General features: G+C 42.4%; 1 protein-coding gene across 1 annotated transcript in view; it reads left to right on the top strand.

The window, feature by feature from the left end:
• Window positions 1–338: 338 nt before the first annotated feature.
• The window catches only part of LOC118002294 (protein farnesyltransferase subunit beta), a 64,345-nt gene continuing 45,152 nt past the window's right edge, over window positions 339–19,531 (top strand). The window contains exons 1-2 of the mRNA XM_034992652.1: window positions 339–539; window positions 14,720–14,784. Coding sequence (XP_034848543.1) covers window positions 396–539; window positions 14,720–14,784 — 209 coding nt within the window. The 5' untranslated portion in view covers window positions 339–395. The remainder of the gene's footprint in view (window positions 540–14,719; window positions 14,785–19,531) is intronic.

The following is a 19,531-nucleotide window of genomic DNA, read 5'->3' as shown; positions in this document are numbered from 1 at the left end:
GGTTCTTGGGGACCCGAAACTGCGAGCTACTGCCATTACAATTAGGTGACAATTAGCACAACGTTGAAGTGTGCGTGCGTGCGTTAATTTGCATAACGGACCGAGGGGTCCTACACCATGTCTCCGAAATGAAATCCAGATGGATAGACACATCCATCCTTCCTTCCTTGCGCGCCAGGAAGCCGAGCCTCCTGCAGCAGCTCCTCTGCCCAATGGGGGGCGGCAGCATCCTAGTAACTCGCTCCCTGAAGATGTGTAGGTGGGTGGAGAGAGATTCGCGTTCAAAGTCTTTTTGACTCTATCCGCTCTCCGTAGCTACTTAGCCCGCTTGAGTTTCAATGCGCGTTGTTGTTTGACGAAGGGCGTCCTATACACCGCCTGCTGCTCTCCTGATCATGGCTTCTCCGAGTTCCTTCACCTACTATTGTCCTCCATCTTCCTCCCCTGTCTGGTCAGAGCCGCTGTACAGTCTGAGGCCCGAGCACGCGCGGGAGCGGTTACAGGACGACTCGGTGGAAACAGTCACGTCCATAGAACAGGTGAGGTGGCCGGACTGAGCGAGGCGCCCACGCGGGGGCTTCTGGGAGCGGGAGTTCCGTCCGCAGGGCCGTAGGCGTGCGGAACTCACTGGGGAACTACTACTCCCACAGTGCACCGCGGCGCCTTCCCTCTGGGAAGCTCTGGGCGCCCAGGCTTGGTTGTGTTGGGGAATGGAGCGTTTGTGGGGCCAGGTTGGGGAGAGGTCGTTGTCAGGGCTGGGTTTGGAGGGAAGGGCAGTACCCGGGTCCTGTCTGCCTAAGGAAGCGGAGAGAATTGTGTTCTGTGCCTGGAGGACTGAAGCAGCCTGGGCGGGTCAGACAGCCGGTTTCATTCTGCCGGGACATCGGGAGGTTTTCAGATGGGATAGTGCACTTTCCTCACCCTGCTCGTAGTTTGGGACATAGAGGGGAAGAGAAGCGGCCAGACTGCGTTCATGCCATTCCAGGATCTGTTTAATTTCTGACCTACAGTGCTAGGTGTAGGGCCTGCCTCGTGGGTGGGCATTTTAGTAGTCATTCAGTCATTTGAGCACCAGCAAAGTATTGGACGCAATGTTAAACGCTGGAAATACAAAGAAATAAGCCAGTTTCTGACTAAGAGCATGGCACAGCCAAGTTGAGGAAAGCAATACTGTCTGGAAAGCGCTATAATAAAATTATACATTTTTAGACGACTTATCCTTCATTCACTGAGGCCTCGAACTTATCACTTTGAAAAGTGCTTGAGGAATGAGTAGTGAACTCCAGTTTTGTTTTTCTTTTCATTCTCCATTTGGAATTGTTCCCAAGTTATTGTGGAAATGTTTGCCCATCCGTCACTAGAAGTGGTTGAGATGATTCTTTTTAGTACTAACAAATAAGCATCAGGCTTTAGTACTAACAAATAAAATAAGATCTCTTAGTAAGATCAGTTCCCAGGTTTAACATTGGAGGGACTTACTTTGACTTTCATACCTGAACCTGGAAGCCTGCATTTAGGCAAAATTAGTAGTGATAGTTATCATATTTTATATTAATGACTATGAATATAATTATAAATTTATAACAAAAAACAAGGACTTGAATACACAGTTATACACATAGTAGCAGAAAGAGTATTATAACTGGAGATTTATGCTACATGGGTTTTAGCCCTTACCTTTTGAATCTAGCTCCCCAGCTTAGTTAGCCCACCACTGTGTCTTTCTACAGAAGTCTTTTGCAAAAGATTGCAAAGAAATCCCCCATCAATGAAAAACCTGCAGGATCTTTGTAGTATTCCTAAGTGACGGACTGTAGAGTTTATTCAGGTGAAGCCTTTTCCTTTTTATGTGACATAAGACTACCGGGTCACTTTTTATGTAATTAACTGACCCCGCAGATAAGGATATGGACAGAATACTAGTGGAGAAAAGGGGATCAAAAGCTGGTCTGTTAATTTAGAGACCAGGACAGAGACTTCCATGGTTAAAGGGGCAAGTCAAAAACAGGAACATTATCAGGAGTTTTGCTGATCTGCTCTCTTTTTCCTGTACTACTTTATTTTTTCAGTCGAATGCCCCTGCTTAGTTCCTGCCAGGAAATACTAGCACTTATATTTTATTTTATTTTTTATTTTTTTTTAAAGATTTTATTTATTTATTTGAGAGAGAGAGAATGAGAGAAAGCACATGAGAGGGGGGAAGGTCAGAGGGAGAAGCAGACTCCCTGCCAAGCAGGGAGCCCGATGCGGCACTCGATCCTGGGACTCCAGGATCATGACCTGAGCCGAAGGCAGTCGCTTAACCAACTGAGCCACCCAGGCGCCCCACTAGCACTTATATTTTAAATGTCTAGGCATAATAAGTGATTCTGGGCTACCAGAAGGTCAGCCAAGGCCAAGGCTAGGCACTGATATGGAACATTGTTATTATAGGGTGTCTTTCAAATGTAGAACCAACTATGTAGATAGATAGTAAAGCATCTTGTTTGTCTTTTCCATGTCATTCTTCCAGTTCACATTTTAAAAGTCTGGGATAAACAGTTCCAGAGAGTAGGAAGATGATGTAGTATCTCATACAGATGGTTACTTCAGTGTCAACACTACTAATAATCATAGTAGTGTCCATTTACTGAGTCCCAGTTCTGTGCTAAATGCTCTCTATACATTGTATCACTCAATCCTTTTCCATTTCACAGACGAGAAAACTGAGGCTTAGAGGTACTAGGTGGGTAAGTTAATATGGATATATATTCATAAGAAATACCAACCTTGTTAGGAGGAGTTGTCTACAGAAGATACTAGTTATTCTTTAGGTTCTGTCCATTTATTCATAGGGATTTACTGACAGGGTTTAATTTTGTGCCATTGCCAATAAGAACAAATGCTTATCTCCTGTTTCCTGTCTGATTATCAGGAAACTTTATTTATTTGTTAAGCAACAATTTGATAATAGGAATTAAACCTATAAACAGTGTAAAGAGCCCTTAGCTATGGATTCTTCTGTTCTATTCATTTACATTTTTATTTGTTCAACAAATACTTGAGTGTTTTCTATGTGCCAGGCTCTGTTCAAGGCACTGGACATCAGGCAATAAGCAAAAGAGGCCAAGTTGGTGCCTTTATGAAACTTTTCTTCTAGGCCAGGGAGACAGTCAACAAAAAAGGGGGGAAAAAAAACCTGTCTGTCTATCTATCTATCTATCTATCTATCTATCTATCTATCTATCTATCTAAATATCCATCTGTCTGTCTAATTTTATTTATTTATTTTATTTTATTTATTTATTTATTTATTTATTTATTTATTTGACAGAGACAGAGACAGCGAGAGCAGGAACACAAGCAGGGGGAGTGGGAGAGGGAGAAGCAGGCTTCCCGCCGAGCCAGGAGCCCGATGTGGGACTCGATCCCAGGACCCTGGGATCATGACCTGAGCCGAAGGCAGTCGCTTAACCAACTGAGCCACCCAGGCGCCCTGTCTGTCTAATTTTAATGAGAGGTGCTGTGGAGAAAAAGAAACAGGATAAGAGAGATGAAGTATGCCAGGAATGGGTGTGGTGGGAGCAGGAAAGGTTTTTATATCAGGTGGTAAGGGAAAACGTCTGATGATATGCCTGCCGCTTGAGCTGAGACGTGAAGTAAGTGAGGGAACAAGCCATGTGTGTGTCTGGGGGAGAAGCATTTTGGGCAGAGAAAGCAGCAAGTGTAAAGGACCTGAGGCCTCCCTAGTGCCTGGTGAGTGAAGGGGCACTGTGAGGAGAGAGGTTAGTAAACAGGAGAATAGGAGATGAGGTCGCATCATGTAGGGCCTTACAGACCATTGTAAGTATACTTTCAGTCGCCCTGTTGAGATGGGAAGCCATTTGGCTGGATAGCTTCTTTTTACCTCCCCAGATCCACAGTACCCTTTTCCAGCCTGCTCTGCAGGTGCGCCGCGAGAGGCGGACCTGTGTGGACAGGCTCCCTTGCCTTATGGATTCTAGGTGTATTTGGCCATGGGGTGTACTGATAGGGGATGAGAGAGAGGGAGAATGAGATCAGCACGTTTACTCCTTTCCTGACAGATTGCATGGTCTGGAGGGTCTCTAGACTTGAGATCACAAGTCTTCTCAGGTGCCTTTCACTGGAGTTCTCTGGCACCCTCTCCACTCCTTCTCTTCACACTTTTCAGGCGTAGGAGGAGATCGAGTACCCCCGTGTTACCTGCCCTAGAGTTCTGTACTCTCTCTTGTGGTTTCCCTACACCTGCCCATACCACTGTAACTAGTTCCTTTAGAAACTCTCCTCAAATCCCTCACTTTGAATGTGCCATCTGTTTCCTGCCAGGAGTCAGACTGATCCATGATCTGAGAGTTTGGACCCAATCTGACTAGCATTTTAACGGGCCCGTGTAGATGAGTGTTGGGATTGTGAGGAGGTGAGGAGGGGTGCAGGGGGACCCCTTAGGAGGCCTTTGCAGTAAGTACTCCAGGTGATGGATGATGGCAGCGTAGCTCAGGGCTGTGATGGTGGAGGTGATGAGCAGTGGTCAGGTTCTGGGTATTTGTAAAGATTTCTGCCTTGACAAGCTGTTTCCCTGATGGGTTGGTGCATGGAGAACCTTTTACAAGTCTAGAAAACAAGATGTGGTTGTCTTCCTTTTTTGTGCTATCTGCACTCACCCCTTTGCAAATGCGCTTTGATTCAGGCCAGTAGGTTAATACTGGCACAGTCTCAGAAGCAGCAGGTTTGCCAAAAACAGTTGTTTACAGAAGGTACTCCTCCTGTTTTTCTTTTAGTTTGCCCTTAGAAACAGGGGCAAAAGCATCCTCCACTTGAAATGGCATGAGGTCATTAGACAGCATTCAGTCAACTGTGGGGAGTATCTGGAAGGATTATCAGTCTTAGTTCCTGCCCTCAAAATTCTTTTCTCTTAGAGAGAAAGAAGAACATGCCTAAAGCAACCACAGAATAATTTACAAAAGCATGGAAGTGCTAAATTATGACTGCATTGCTCAAGGATTTGGGGGAGCAGAAGCCATATGTTGTGGACTGAGGTGGTCAGGACAACTTCATGGGGAGTGTCGGGTTATAAAGGATGGAGTTGGGGGGTAGCCATTCCAGTCAGAGGAGCTGTTAGGAGGGAAGACTCCACCCTACTGGGCATGGAGGAGGCCCGTGGGCTGTGGTAGGAAATTAGGTCAGCTGGGCGGGTGAAGCCAGTGGGATTGGGGGTGGGTGGGGGGAGCGGGATGGAGACAGGCTGAGGAGCTGTCTTCAAGTGTTGAGCATTGTGCCACTGCAGCTCCTGACAGAGGGAACATCAGGGGTCCAGGAATGAATCCTGGATGCCTGCGGTTGACTTGTTTCAAGTTATAATCTCTGGAAGATTATTAAATGGAGGTGAAACAAGTCACTGAATATGATCAAACTTACTAGTTTTTTTGTGCTTCTGGTAAAAGAGACCAGAGCTCTGCTTGGTTACGTGGTCAACAGGCTAGCTATGGTGAATCAGTTTTGCTTTATTGAAATTCAGCATGTATCATGTTGCTCAACTCTAAGACAATTCCAAATATCAAGTTTCCCCCAATTTCCCTATTAAAAAGTAAAAAAAAAATGTTTTTTGGTCAACCTGAAAATACATATACTTTTTTTTTTTAAACCCTCTTTTTTTTTTTTTTTAAGATTTATTTGACAGAGACACAGCGAGAGAGGGAACACAAGCAGGGGGAGTGGGAGAGGGAGAAGCAGGCTTCCCGCCGAGCAGGGAGCCCGATGTGGGGCTCGATCCCAGGACTCTGGGACCATGACCTGAGCCGAAGGCAGACGCTTAACGACTGAGCCACCCAGGCGCCCTGAAAATACATATACTTTTAAGTACATAGGTGAACAAATCAAATCCCTACTTACAAAATTTACATTTTAAATTTAGGTGCATGTACCTGTTTAGAATCACACACTTCGTAAAATCACACTAATTTAGAGATACTGTTTTTCCTCTTTATTTATAAAAAAATTTTCTCCAAAATCTTCACGTACAACTTTGACCTTAGTATTTTTATCTCGCTGGAGCCACATTTTGGGTCAACCAATGTATTTTTTCAGATCACATTTTCATTTTTTGAGATAAATCCTTTTTCAATATGGGTAAGAATATTTCATCCCAAGTTACAGGTACCCACTTGTGTAACATTAGGATCCTTTTACAACATGTCCAGTTGGTGTATATCTGTTATCACCACAACTTAACTACTATTTACTTTTTTAAGTGATCTTTAAAAGGGTTTACAATGGCAACTTAACCTGTAGAAGTGTGAGTTCATATCCTCAGGAATAATTGCTAAATCTGGGCTTAATTTGTCATCTTTCCTTGGTTCCATCAACTTACCTCTATAAGCAGCCAAAACAAACCTTGACTGAGTTTGTTTTAGGCTGATTATGTCAACCCCATCTGGTATTTTGTATTTAAAATAAAGGATTGAAAGAACTCCGTATAGGAAGAGGTACATTGTAAGGACTGCTTATACGGTGACTTGTTTTTTCCTAAGGGTTTTTTTTTTTTTTTAAAGGGAAATCCTTGCCTTACATTTAATCTACTAATGATTCTTTTACAGGCTCGTAGACATTTATAGCTTCTGGGACCATAGTTCTTAGGTATAAAATAAGCAGATGTACCAGAAGGTGAGCACTTAATTCTTTGGATTTTAAAGATGCCATTCTATTGTTATTAATTTATTATTTTTCTTTTAGTTAAGCCTTTACCTCGTGTGCACATTAACAGAAACCAACAATACTGAGAAAATGGAAATGTAGACACCAGCAGGAACCAAAGAACTAGGGACTGGGGAAAAGATTGAACCAGCAGACCTCAAAGAAGGGGGACTGTGGATTGATTCCAAACAAATGGAGAACTGCAGCTGCAGTTCCCAGCATGGAATCTGACGACAGAACCGAGGGCTGGTGTTTAGAAGTTACTTCAGATTGGCTAATAGAAGGCCCTGAGTGCACCACCAGCAATTTCCAGTGTGGATTAAACCGGCAGACTCCGGTTTGGGACTGTGGATTGGAACTGGGGAAGGGATTCCCACGTGGAATTGTAGATTCAACCAAGAGCTAAGGACTGGGGCTAGACCGACCAGTAACCCTAGACTGGAAAGCCAGTCAGATGGGGAGCTCCACCGATTGGAGCTCACTGGCAGCCCTCAGAAATGGCGAGAAAGACCGTGAACTCAGAGGGGTTTGCAGGGCACCACATCTGTTTCTTGTTGTCTCCATATGCCACCACAAGTTTGCTTTGGATCGCAGTGCTGCCACCTAATCTGTTAAAGACCAAAATTCAACTGAATAAATTTGAAGGTCTAATTGGCTTTATTAAACAATTCATTAATCAGGCAGCATCCCATCTAGCAAGTAGAAAGGAACTCCAAAGGGCTACAGAAAGGGAAAGGTTTTTAAAGGCACATAGAAGAAAAGGTTTATTTTGGGTGAGTTCCCCCTTCCCATGGTCATGTCCATAGAGAGGGTCCATGGGACAGGTTACCTTATTGGCACTGACCAGAAAATTCTTTTTTTTTTTTTATAATTTTTTTTTTTTTAAGATTTTATTTATTTGCGAGAGAGAGAATGAGAGACAGAGAGCATGAGAGGGGAGAGGGTCAGAGGGAGAAGCAGACTTCCTGCCAAGCAGGGAGCCCGATGTGGGACTCGATACCGGGACTCGAGGATCATGACCTGAGCCGAAGGCAGTCGCCTAACCAACTGAGCCACCCAGGCGCCCTGACCAGAAAATTCTTGACTGGTTAAGATTACATTCCCTGGGGGAGGTTGAAAATGCACTTAGGGTTAGGTGTTAAGCTCCAGTCTGGTGACCTAGCATAATGACTTTATTATGGGCCTGTGGTTTTCTTTTTAAAAAAAATTTTTTTTTTTAAAGATTTTTATTTATTTATTTGACAGAGAGAGAGATAGCGAGAGCAGGAACACAAGCAGGGGGAGTGGGAGAGGGAGAAGCAGGCTTTCTGCCGAGCAGGGAGCCCGATGTGGGACTCGATCCTAGGACCCTGGGATCATGACCTGAGCCGAAGGCAGACGCTTAACGACTGAGCCACCCAGGCGCCCCCTGTGGTTTTCTTTTTAACACTGTTGTTGATTTTTTAAATTCCTTCTCCTCTTGATGGACAACTGAGCTATTTCTAGATTTTGGATATTAATGGCTATAAATGCTACATTCTTGTAGAAGTCTTTTTATGAGCATATGTTTTCATTTCTGTTGAGCGAAGACCTAAAAGTGGAATTGTTGGATCATAGGGTGGGTGTATGCTGAGTTTTATAAGAAACTGCTGTCCTTTCCAGAGTGGTTGTACATTTTATACCCTTACTTGCATTGTATATTAAGAGTTCTGGTTGCTCTACATCCTCGCCAGCATTTGGTGTTGTTGGTTTTTTCAACTTTAGTCACTCTGCTGGCAGTTGCGGGTGGTATTGTTAAGGAAAAAGTTATTTGTGATATTTGTTAAAGGAAGTCTCTATTCAAGACTTTATTACTACAGTGACGATTGCAGTAGGGGAGAGAGATTGGGCTCAACTCTGAATACGACAAGGGAAAGTGAGAATTCATAGCCAAGGAGCAAGGTGGAGGGATTGTTGGATGGAAACTTACTAAGAGAAAGGGTCAGAGGAAAGGAGGAATTCCGGCTAAGCCAATTTAACAGGCTTCCTCCTAAAGGCAGGCCAGTGTGAGCAGACATCACTGGGGGACGATGGAGGATGAGGAACCCAGGCAGATACTGAGGATGATCAGATATTAAGGATGGGGGATTCTAGCTGAGCCAATTTGGTAGGATTCTTGCTAAAATTGGGTGATGCAAACATGGCCACAGAAGTACAAAAGTCAAGGCTTAGTTGGGATATGGATGCATTGTATGTGTGTCTGCAAATGATTTGACTTTTCAGAAATCTTTCTTATGCCTACATACAGTAGTCATGGTGAAATTTTGGTATTAAGTGTTTTGTTTTGATTTGATTTCTTAATAATTCCCTCCAACATTTTATTATAAAAAAATTTCAAATATACTGGACAATAGACAGCATCTGTTTACCTTTCACCTAATCTTTATCCTTTGTATAAATATAAACTGTTAAAGGATAAATTTTACAAGAGGATAAAATCAAGACTCATACAAATATAAAATGAACACATCAAAGATTTTATTTAACTCATGGAACTGATAGAGTATGATAACTAATTCAGAGGAGAACTCAAAGTGCCACACATTCACAGTCTGGTAAGGAGTGCTGAGGTGAATTTACAAATGCATGCAAAACTGGTCAGTATACATACAGTGATCATTAATTGCATTTTACCAGATATCATATTCATATCTATGGGTAGAAATTATTTGCATAACTATCAGTTTTCTACAGATTAACTTCTACATCTACAGAGTGTGAAACAGCCTAGTTAAGGGCAAAAAAGGAGATAAGCCAGTGGATCATCTAGCCAGGATATAATTTTTCTGTATGTGTGTGTACACACGTGTATATATACACATGTGTATGTATGTATATGTATATGACTAATATTTTTTTCTGAATCTTTGACAATAAGATATAAGCATGCATGTCTTTACATTCTTCCACGTTAAGGACAATAGCATCACACCTAAGAAAATAAAAAAATAATTTTATAATATCATCTAATATCCCATTTTAAATTTTTTGTTTTCTCCAATTGTCCCAAGAATCTTTCTATCTCTTTGTGTGTGTGTGTGTGTGTGTGTGTGTTTTGAACTAGTCAAAGTTACTTTTTTTTTCCAGGCTATTTAAGAATTTTGAAGAGCTAATTCCTTGGGACTAAATCTTCTGGTGACTAATCCTGGTTGCCTTTCTTACAACATTTCATATAGCAATGTTTCTGAAACAGATCAGATGCTTTAGGCTGTCATCTTCCTCCCAAAAGAGTCATATCACTTTCATTAACATGGTCATGAGCTGTGTGCCCTGTACCCAAGGGAAATGAACCTATGGACCCTTTGGTATTTATACAAAAGAAAATTATCTGTTGTTATGGGGCTGTTAATCAGCCTTTGTATTGTACCCGGTTGATGACTGCCTTGCCTATTGGGGTTCTCATGCTGAAAGGAGAGATTGACTAGAATATAATAGTCCGTTCCTTTGGGATGGAAAGGAAGCATGGAAATCCAAGATAAAATGAGAGCTCAGGGAAAGTGGGCATGGTTTAGCATCCCTATGCAGTATTGAAGCTGATTTTTTAAAAAAATTCTGATTTGAGAGCTATATAGTGTTCAGAGTTTTCCTGACTGAGGTAACTTTGTTTTTTTAATACTTAATGTCAGTTCTCTTTTATTTAAAGTGATTTATAAAAAGGAATTTAGCTATAGATCTTGCCTACAGATATTAAGCAGTTGTTATGACTGTTTCTCTTAATTCTATCCCAAAGGTTAAATTTCTAAGTCTACTAATGTATTAGAGGTCCCCAAGACCACCTCTAGTTGATTCATTACAGGGATTCAGAGAACTCAGCATATAGTTGTACTCATGGTTATGATTTATTACAGTAAGAGGCTATAAAGCAAAATCAGCACGTGAAAGGCTCATAGTGTAGTCTGGCGGAAATCAGACACAAGCTTCCAATAGTCCTCTCCCAGTGGAATCACATAGGACATACTTAATTTCTCAGACATCAAATTGTGATAACACATGCAAAGTGTTGTCTACCAGAGATGCTCCTTAGAGACTTGGTGCTCATGGTTTTTACTGGGGTTGGTCACATATGCACTTTCTGCCTAGCATGTCTCAAAATTCCAGACTCCCAGAAAAAAAGCTGTTCAGGGGCGCCTGGGTGGCTCAGTCATTAAGTGTCTGCCTTCGGCTCAGGTCATGATCTCAGGGGTCCTGGGATGGAGCCCCGCATCAGGCTCCCTGCTCCGCGGGAAGCCTGCTTCTCCCTCTCCCACCCCCCCTGCTTGCGTTCCCTCTCTTGCTGTGCCTCTCTCTGTCAAATAAATAAATAAAATCTTAAAAAAAAAAAAAAGCTGTTAAGCATAAACAAGGTTCTTTATGCAGTTTCAGCCCAGTGAGCCACACATCAGTTCTTGGAATGGTGGGGACCCTCCCCAAATTCAGGTTTCTAGACACCAGCCAAGGGTCAACCGTTCAAGCTGGCCTTTCTAAGCATTGCAGTCTCACAGTTGGTATGGTGACTCCTTTGTATACAACTAGCTTTTTTCCTTTCCTTCTGCTACACAAATCGGAGCAAAGAATGCTTGTGTCTTCTCAGTAACAAATTTACTCAGATTTTATATAACATTTGGCGGGCCATATGGGGAGAACGGAAGGCAAAAAAGGATGTTGCATGTTTTGGAGATGACTTTGATTTTCTCTTCGCCAGATGAGTTCTTTTTAATTTCTATATTAATCCATTACTATTTGTCAAAAAAATTGCAGGCTTATTGCTAAGTATTATTTTTAAAGTTGTACTCTAGAAACCATTCTGTGTGCTCTAAGGTGATCTTTTTCTAAAATATACCAGTTCCTAAAGACAACACATAGAATGGGAGTAAATTTTTTTTTTAAAGGTTCACACATCCATTTTCAAAGAGAGAGTGAGAGTGGGGGGAGGGGCAGAGGTAAAGAATCTCAAGCAGATTCCCCACTGCGTGGGGAGCCTGACGTGGGCCCGATCCCATGACCCCGAGATCATGACCTGAGTCGAAACCAAGAGTCGGTAGCTCAACCAACTGAGCCACCCAGGTGCCCCATAGAATGGGAATAAATTTTTGTAAATCATGTATTGGATAAGGGTCTTGTATCTAGAATATATAAGAAGTTATTATAATTCAATAATAAAAAGACAGCCCAATCAAAAAAAAGAGAAGTATCTGACTAGACATTTCTCTAAAGAAGATATACAAATGGCCAATAAGCCCACAGAAAGATGCTCAACATCATTAGCCATCAGGGAATTGCAATCAAAACTGCAATGAAATATTGCTTCACTCCCACTAGGATGGATGTAATCAGAACCACAGAGAGTAACATGTGTTAGTGAGGATGTGAAGAAGTTAGAATGCTCATACATTGCTGGTGAGAATGTAAAATGCTATGACTGCTTTGGAAAACAGTCTGATAGTCCCTTAAAGAGTTAAACGTAGAGTTACCATATGGTCCAGCAGTTCTTCTCCTAGGTGTATACCTATACTTAAGTAGAAATGAAAACATATATCCATCCAAAAACTTATACCAGAATGTTCATAGCGACTTTATTCATAATAGCCCCAAAATGGGGACAACCCAAATGCCCATCAACAGATGAAAAATAGATTAAAAAATGTGATATATCCATAAAATGGAATATTACTTGGCAATAAAAAGAAATGAGGGCGCCTGGGTGGCTCAGTTGATTAAGTGACTGCCTTCGGCTCGGGTCATGATCCTGGAGTCCTGGGATCGAATCCCACATCGGGCTCCCTGCTCAGCAGGGAGTCTGCTTCTCCCTCTGACCCTCCTCCCTCTCATGCTCTCTGTCTCTCATTCTCTCTCGCAAATAAATAAAATCTTAAAAAAAAAAAAAAGAAATGAAATAATGGTTCATGCCACAACATGTATGAAACTTGAAAACATTATGCTAAGTGAAAGAAGATAGTCACAAAGGACCACATGTTGTGTGATTACATTTATATGAAATATCCACAATAGGCAAATCTATGAAGATAGAAAGTTGATGAGTAGTTGACAGGGGCTGGGGAAGATGGAGGGTTGGGGGTGACTGCTAAGGGGTGCAGGATTTCTTTTGGGGGTAGTGAAAATGTTCTAAAATTGATTGTAATGGATGCACAACTCTCTGAATGTACTAAAAGCCGTTGAATCATACACTTTAAATAAAGGATGAATTGACTAGTGTGTGAATGATATCTCAATGAATCTATTAAAAAAATATACCAGTTCTTAAGAGAAGATAAAGGGAATTGTTATTTGTCCATTTTTATGAACAGCTGACCTATAACACTCAGGTATTTATTAGAATTCATAACTTAGATTTTCAGACATGAGTCCGTTACTAACTGCATTGGAATATCGCTTGTTCATTCTGCAGAAGAGTAATTAGGAAATCCGAAGAGAAATGACACAGTGTTGGGAATATTTTAAGCACTTTCTGCCTTCTGTCTGTCAGGTATCCTAGTTTAGCAGTAAAACTACATTTTCCTCATCTAGTACTTGGCTGCTTATGTTGTCCGAGGGGGAGCTGAAGGTGGGTCTCATGAAGGAGTTCCTGGCTGGACCCTTTTCTCTCTAGGGGTCTCAGTGTCAGAATGCTAAGGAGGTGATGGGCTCATCCATCAGCCTTGGAATATTATTAAGTCGTGTGGATTTGAATCAGCTTGTATTTGGGTAAAGGAAGTGAGTTTTCCTCCCACTTGATTTTGTTTCATTCAGAATTCATCAATTCACTTAGCTCTAATGGAATACTGTAGGCAAATCTTTATTGCATGATCTTACTGACGTATGTTTCTTGTATATTTTTCTGCCCCTTTCAGCTTACAGCTGAGGAAGGCGTAACTGAGAAATTCAGTCTGTCTTCCATTTAGGCTGGTGCTTTATGTTAGTCTTGTGTGAGAGTCTGGAAAGGAAAAGAATTGTGAAGAATCGGGACAACTTCCTTATTCCTCCTGAGTCATATTCTGACAGCGACTTCAGTCTGTTTTTTGAAGTATTATGAATTCTTAGCCAGATTATCCCTCAAACTCATGTTCAGAGGCAAATACCAAAGTATATCCTGAAACCAAGTATAAATGAATTTTAGATTGGCTACCATTTGGGATGATTCACATCATTGCTCCCCTCATCATCACAAATAATTCTTGCACATACGTCAAGGGCCCTAGACGCTCTAACTCAGTGGGTGATTCAGAAATAAAGAATACATTTTGAAATTCCCAGAGAGGACATTATTATGTATCTTGAAATCTCAATGAGGACATATCTCACTACAAAACAGGGATGCCAGTGAAGGAGAAACCCTGTCTCCTATTAACCAATCCACTTCTGCCTTGCTGTATCCTTTCCTTACAGAAGCTGAACTGTGTGACCACGTTGTGGTAGGTCTTCAGAGGAAACAGGTGGTCTGGATTTTTTTGTGACCTGGCTTTCTGAGACCCTTTGTATTATGGGACTGTGGAGTCCTATGTGTGACATAGGCCCAATGACCAGATGTGCTATTTCATAGGTGTTTCAGTGATTGGTGTTCTTGTAAATCCCTTAGGGAATTTTAATACTGTTCAATCTGTATTTAAACGGTTCAGTCTGACAATAAGAAGCCTGACCCTTAGCAGGAATTAATTTTGTATTTGTGAATGGCCAGTTAAGTGAACACCTAAACAACTCCATAGAGCAGGCAAGAATAAATCTCTCAAGCAGAATGCCTTGTCTGCCCCCTAAGTAACTGGTTTCAGTGAGTCAAACTCCAGGACATGCCAAACTACATGGATAGTTTACTGGAGGAGTCGATTGTAATGCCAGCATGGACAGGACCTTCTCTCTTTTTTGTCTGTCCTGAGCCTGCCATCTGCAGAGCCCCTGAATCGAGTCTTACAGTCCCGTGAAGTACAAAACCACACCAAGAAACTGTAGCCAGTGGGCATTTGTGACAACAGGAAGAAAAAGTTGACAGAGGACTCATCTGTATTTGTTTTCTCTCTCCCATCTCCTGGATTCTTACCAGGCAAAAGTGGAAGAAAAGATCCAAGACGTCTTCAGTTCTTACAAGTTCAACCACCTTGTACCAAGGTAAGCTGTGGTTAGGAGTTTGGGGGGATCTGGGAGACACCATCTCCTGTGAGAGCCTTTCTTCTTTCCTCCTTGAGCCTATTCACGTCAAGGGATAAGTCTGTTGGGAGAAGGGTTTCTTGACCTTGTGGCCACCTAGTAAGCTTATGACCCCAACTCCTTCCTCTATTAGAAAGATGTTTAGAGGAGATGCTCTCCTCAAACTGAACCATCAGGTGGTACATGGGTAGACCCCTCAAGGCCTGAACTCTGAGGTCTGAAGATGGGGAGAGGAAGTTCATGTTTCTGTTGCTTAGTTGTGACCTGCTGCTCTGGTGTCAGATTAGAACTCTCAAGGTTTTCTTTGTCGTATGACACTTTGAAACAGATGTAGCATCCAGGGGGTGGCAAAGGATGGATTCTTTTGATGTATATTATAATGTGACTGGGAAGAGGTGACGAGTTTGAGCTTCTCCCAGCCTGGCCCTTGTTGGTAACGGTGGAGCTGCTCCCAAGGATGAAGTCTCCAGGGAGAAAATACAATGCCTTTTATTTTCCTTGGCACTTAGCAAGTTGAAGTTTTCTAAGCAATTTGATGTCAGAAATTCCATAAAGGGGACTATAAGCAGAAACTTATTATTTAAGTTGAACCTTTATTTTCTCTTTATTTTGTAGTTTATAATGTATCACACTAGGATTTCACGAGGATATTTCACCCCTCTATTAGCATGTTTCTCCCAGTCCCAAGTTGTTTCTCTAGAACCATCCTCTGTCATATTTCCAGCCATCAGAATGGATTAGGAGGTCGAAACTGTGTGTGGTCATGTTTTATCTTAGTGATACAGCACTCTGCCTTGACTCCTCTGGACAAAGGGCCGTTGGGCTGCTGGCTGATTCGCTCTGGCTGGGAAGGGGGGGCCTGAGGTCCTGCCTGAGCCCTGAGCCCTGTGCTTCGGAGACTGAACAGAATAACCCCAGGCCATTCAGGCTCTGGGTGCTCTGATTTACTGAAACATCACACATGGTTCTAGCCTGAGTTCACTTTATGTCTTTTTTTACCACCATTATGTTTTGCCACTATTTCCTTGAAAAAGAAATTTTCTTCTGAAAATTCTAATTAGCCAAGGCAGAAAACAATTGGAAAAAGGAGAAGGCAGGTGGGAAGGTCATCTTCATGTTTCTTCCCTGGGGAAGGAAAGAGGGAAAATATGAACTAACTGGAGGAGTCTTTCCCCAAACTGCTGAACCAAATCTCTGTATTAACCTAAAGCTCAGTCTTCAATAAATGAATTATTGCTTGTCAGGAACCACAGCTGGAGATTAGGAACTGAAGCCATTTGTTTCAACAGCTTGGGGGCTGAAACTAATATAACAGTGTATGTCAACTCTACTTAAATAACATTTCTACAAAATAGGCTTTCAAAAATATTTATTTTCTTCCAAGTTTTTATTTAAACATGGTTTATATCTTAGAATAATCCCCAAGATATATTAAATGGAAAAATAAAAATATAGAAAAATATGTCATACTCTGCCAGTTGTGCTAAAGATAAAGCAGAATGTTTTTACACATCAGTCAACAAGCAGCTGAGGGGGGCGGGTGGGCACCACCTCTGCCCGGTACAGGCGAGGCTTCTCCAGATGTGGCGGGACCTGGTGGTAGTGAGGGGTGTGATTGCTTTCGGAGGGCCTTTGTGCCCAGCAGTTGCATCCCCGGTGACTCACCTGACTGGGCTCTGACTCACTGTCTGCTGTCTGGGGCTCTGTGGGCACATGTTCCCTGTGTTTCCAAAGGGACCTTTGATCATTTGACATTCCTTTTCACCCATCATCAATAGACCCTTGGACCTTTCTTTTATTCTTACAGAGATGTGAGGGAGAATTGGAGTTTACATAGTCTAGGAGGAAGAAGTGGTGTTTTGGGAGTGGTGGTAGAGGACAATAAAAAAATTAAATCCCCTGAATCCGTAGGTCTTAGGTCAGGTGTGGGTGGAAGACAGTGTTCCTCTTGGGTTTGGATCCTTCTGGAAGTAGAATATATCAGGGCTCTGGATTTATTTCAGGAATCTGACATTTCCCATTTTATCATTGTTGCCTATTGAAAGTGAGTGTTTTAAAGGATGCTAATAAGTATCTCATTATGTCACAGCATGCTAATTAATATTAGAGATATTACACATTTTGGCAGAAAGGCTGAGTGAGTGGCTGATATAAATCAACATATCAATGTAAGGCTGAAGCCAAACATCACCATCATAGAACTAACTTCTAGGATAGAAGAATAAATCTGAAAATTTAGCAGAATTTTAAATTATTACCACAATTTCAATATTTAACATTTTAGAAGTCAAATTTTAAAAGTCTGACATAATGGAGGAGGAAACCTTCATTTTTAGCTAAAGTGAATATGCAGATACCAGCAATAAATCTAAATGAGATGGCGTGTTTGTTTTTGAGGTTATGACGCTGATCAGTGTGATGGTATCACACCCGCACCCAGGACCACTGACCACGCGTAGGTCCAGGGATGCCAGGAATGATGCTGAGGGAGGCATTTGCCTCTTGAACCTTCCAGTGCCACAGCCAAATACCAGATTTGGCTGAAATTCACGGCTGAAGCTGAATGTCAGTACCTTCTACAATTATTCCCCATTCCAAAAGTGATTTCCCTCTCTCTCTAAGACCGTGAAACCTGCATCCTTTCCTGGAGTGAGGTAGTCCCTCCCAAAGGACCTTTTTGACCGTGATTTTAACGGTTTTGTTAGTCAGTAGCCTGCTTTCCCGTGAAAGCTAATTTCCCCTTCCCTGTGGTTATTCCACACATGTAGGAATTTACCCCTTTCCATTTATTACATTAGCTTTAGTAAGAAATCTGAGATGCATGAACTAAACTCTCTCTCTCTCTCTCATTCTCACATACTCCCATGTCATTTTCCTCTTGGGAAAGAGTGATCAAGGCTAACCCAGGTCCTGGCCCTACTGGACTCTTAGTCTCATGGGGGAGGTAGCCATTAAACAGATGCAAATACATAAACAGATGCAAATACATAGAGGACTTTGGGAGGTGATTAGGTCATGAAGGGATTAGTGACCTTATAAAAGAGGCTCCAGAGAACTCCCTCACCCCTTCTACCATGTGAAGACACAGTGGGAAGATGGCCATTTAGGAACCAGGGAGTGGGCCCTCATCAAACACCGTATCTGCTGAGATGCATGAACTAAACTCTACCGCAGACTAGGTGGCTGAAACAACAGAAATCATAAACAGATGCAAATACCAATGGGATGGGTGTCAAGGAAGGGAATGGGATGCTCTGAGAGAATAATAGGGAGGATGTAATTTAGGTTCGGAAGTTAGGGAATATGTCTTAGTCTGTTCTGGCTGCTACAACAAATTACCATTGACTGGGTGGTTTAAATAAGAAACATTTATTTCTCACAGTTTTGGAGGCTGGGAAGTCCAAGATCAAGGCACCAGCAGATACGGTGGGATCTCAACATGAATTTTGAAGGGACACGAGCATTCAGTCTCTAGCAGAAGGCCTCTCGGAGAAAGTGGCTCTCAGGCTGAGACCTAGGGGGTGAGTAGGAGTTGGTCAGAGTTTAGGAGTTTAGGAGGTGGTCGCAGTGTTCCAGACGGAGGGAACAGCATGAGCTAAAGTCTCGAGACTGAAAAGCACAGAGCACAAAGAAGGCGGTATGACTGGGTTTAGTGGGGGCATGAGATGAGGCTGGAGAGAAGTAGGTAGAGGCATATCACAGAGGGTCTTGAAACCCAAAAGGATTCAAGTCATAGTAGGAAATTACATTGTATTTATAATTTACATCGCTGCCTGGTACACATACATATATATTTTTAAGATTTTATTTATTTATTTGACAGAGGGAGATAGCGAGAGCAGGAACACAAGCAGGGGGAGTGGGAGAGGGAGAAGCAGGCTTCCTGCCGAGCAGGGAGCCCTATGCGGGGCTCGATCCCAGGACCCTGGGATCACGACCTGAGCCGAAGGCAGACGCTTAACGACTGAGCCACCCAGGCACCCCTAGTACACATATATTTCAAAGTTCCTTTTCAGATAGTAGAGGTGGACTCCCAGGATCCTTAACATATTTACTTACTTGATCCTTTCTCTTATGTCTCCCCATCTCCCATCCCCCTCTGCACGGCCACATAGATGTCCTCTCATCCACTCGAGCACTGACACCCTGCACTCCCTGCCCCCCCACCCCACTCCTGCACAGAGCCTATGTTGTTCTGCTTCACCTAATGGCATGGCTGTAGGGCTGAATTGTTCAGCAAAGAAAGGGAATTTCTATTTTAACTCCTTACACAGAAAAGATTTTTGGACAGAGGTGAATTGAGAATAAAGGAATAGTAAGGGTATTAGTTTGTTAGGGCTGCTGTAATGAAATACCACAGACTAGGCGGCTGAAACAACAGAAATTTATTTTCTCACAGTCTTGGAGGCTGGAAGTCCAAGATCAAGGTGCTTGCAGGGTTGGTTTCTCCTGAGGTCTCTCTCCTTGGCTTGTAGATGGCGTTCTCATTGTGTCCTCACATGGCCTTTCCTGTATATGCTCCTCCCTGGTGTCTCTTCCTCTTCTTATAGGGTCACCAGACCTTGTTTAACCTTAAATAACTCTTTAAAGACTCTGTCTCCAAATACAGTCACACTGGGGGTTAGGGATTGAATGTATGAATTTCGGGGGACACAGTTCAGTCCATATCAATAAGGCTGTTAGTACAGTTTCTGCTGACCAAAAGAAA

Source organism: Mirounga leonina, unplaced genomic scaffold (genome assembly GCF_011800145.1).
Source record: "Mirounga leonina isolate KUSES-001 unplaced genomic scaffold, KU_Mleo_1.0 Mir_82, whole genome shotgun sequence".
Taxonomy (NCBI): domain Eukaryota; kingdom Metazoa; phylum Chordata; class Mammalia; order Carnivora; family Phocidae; genus Mirounga; species Mirounga leonina.
The sequence above is the reverse complement of the archived record's forward strand: the minus strand, read 5'-3'. Positions and strand labels throughout refer to the sequence as shown.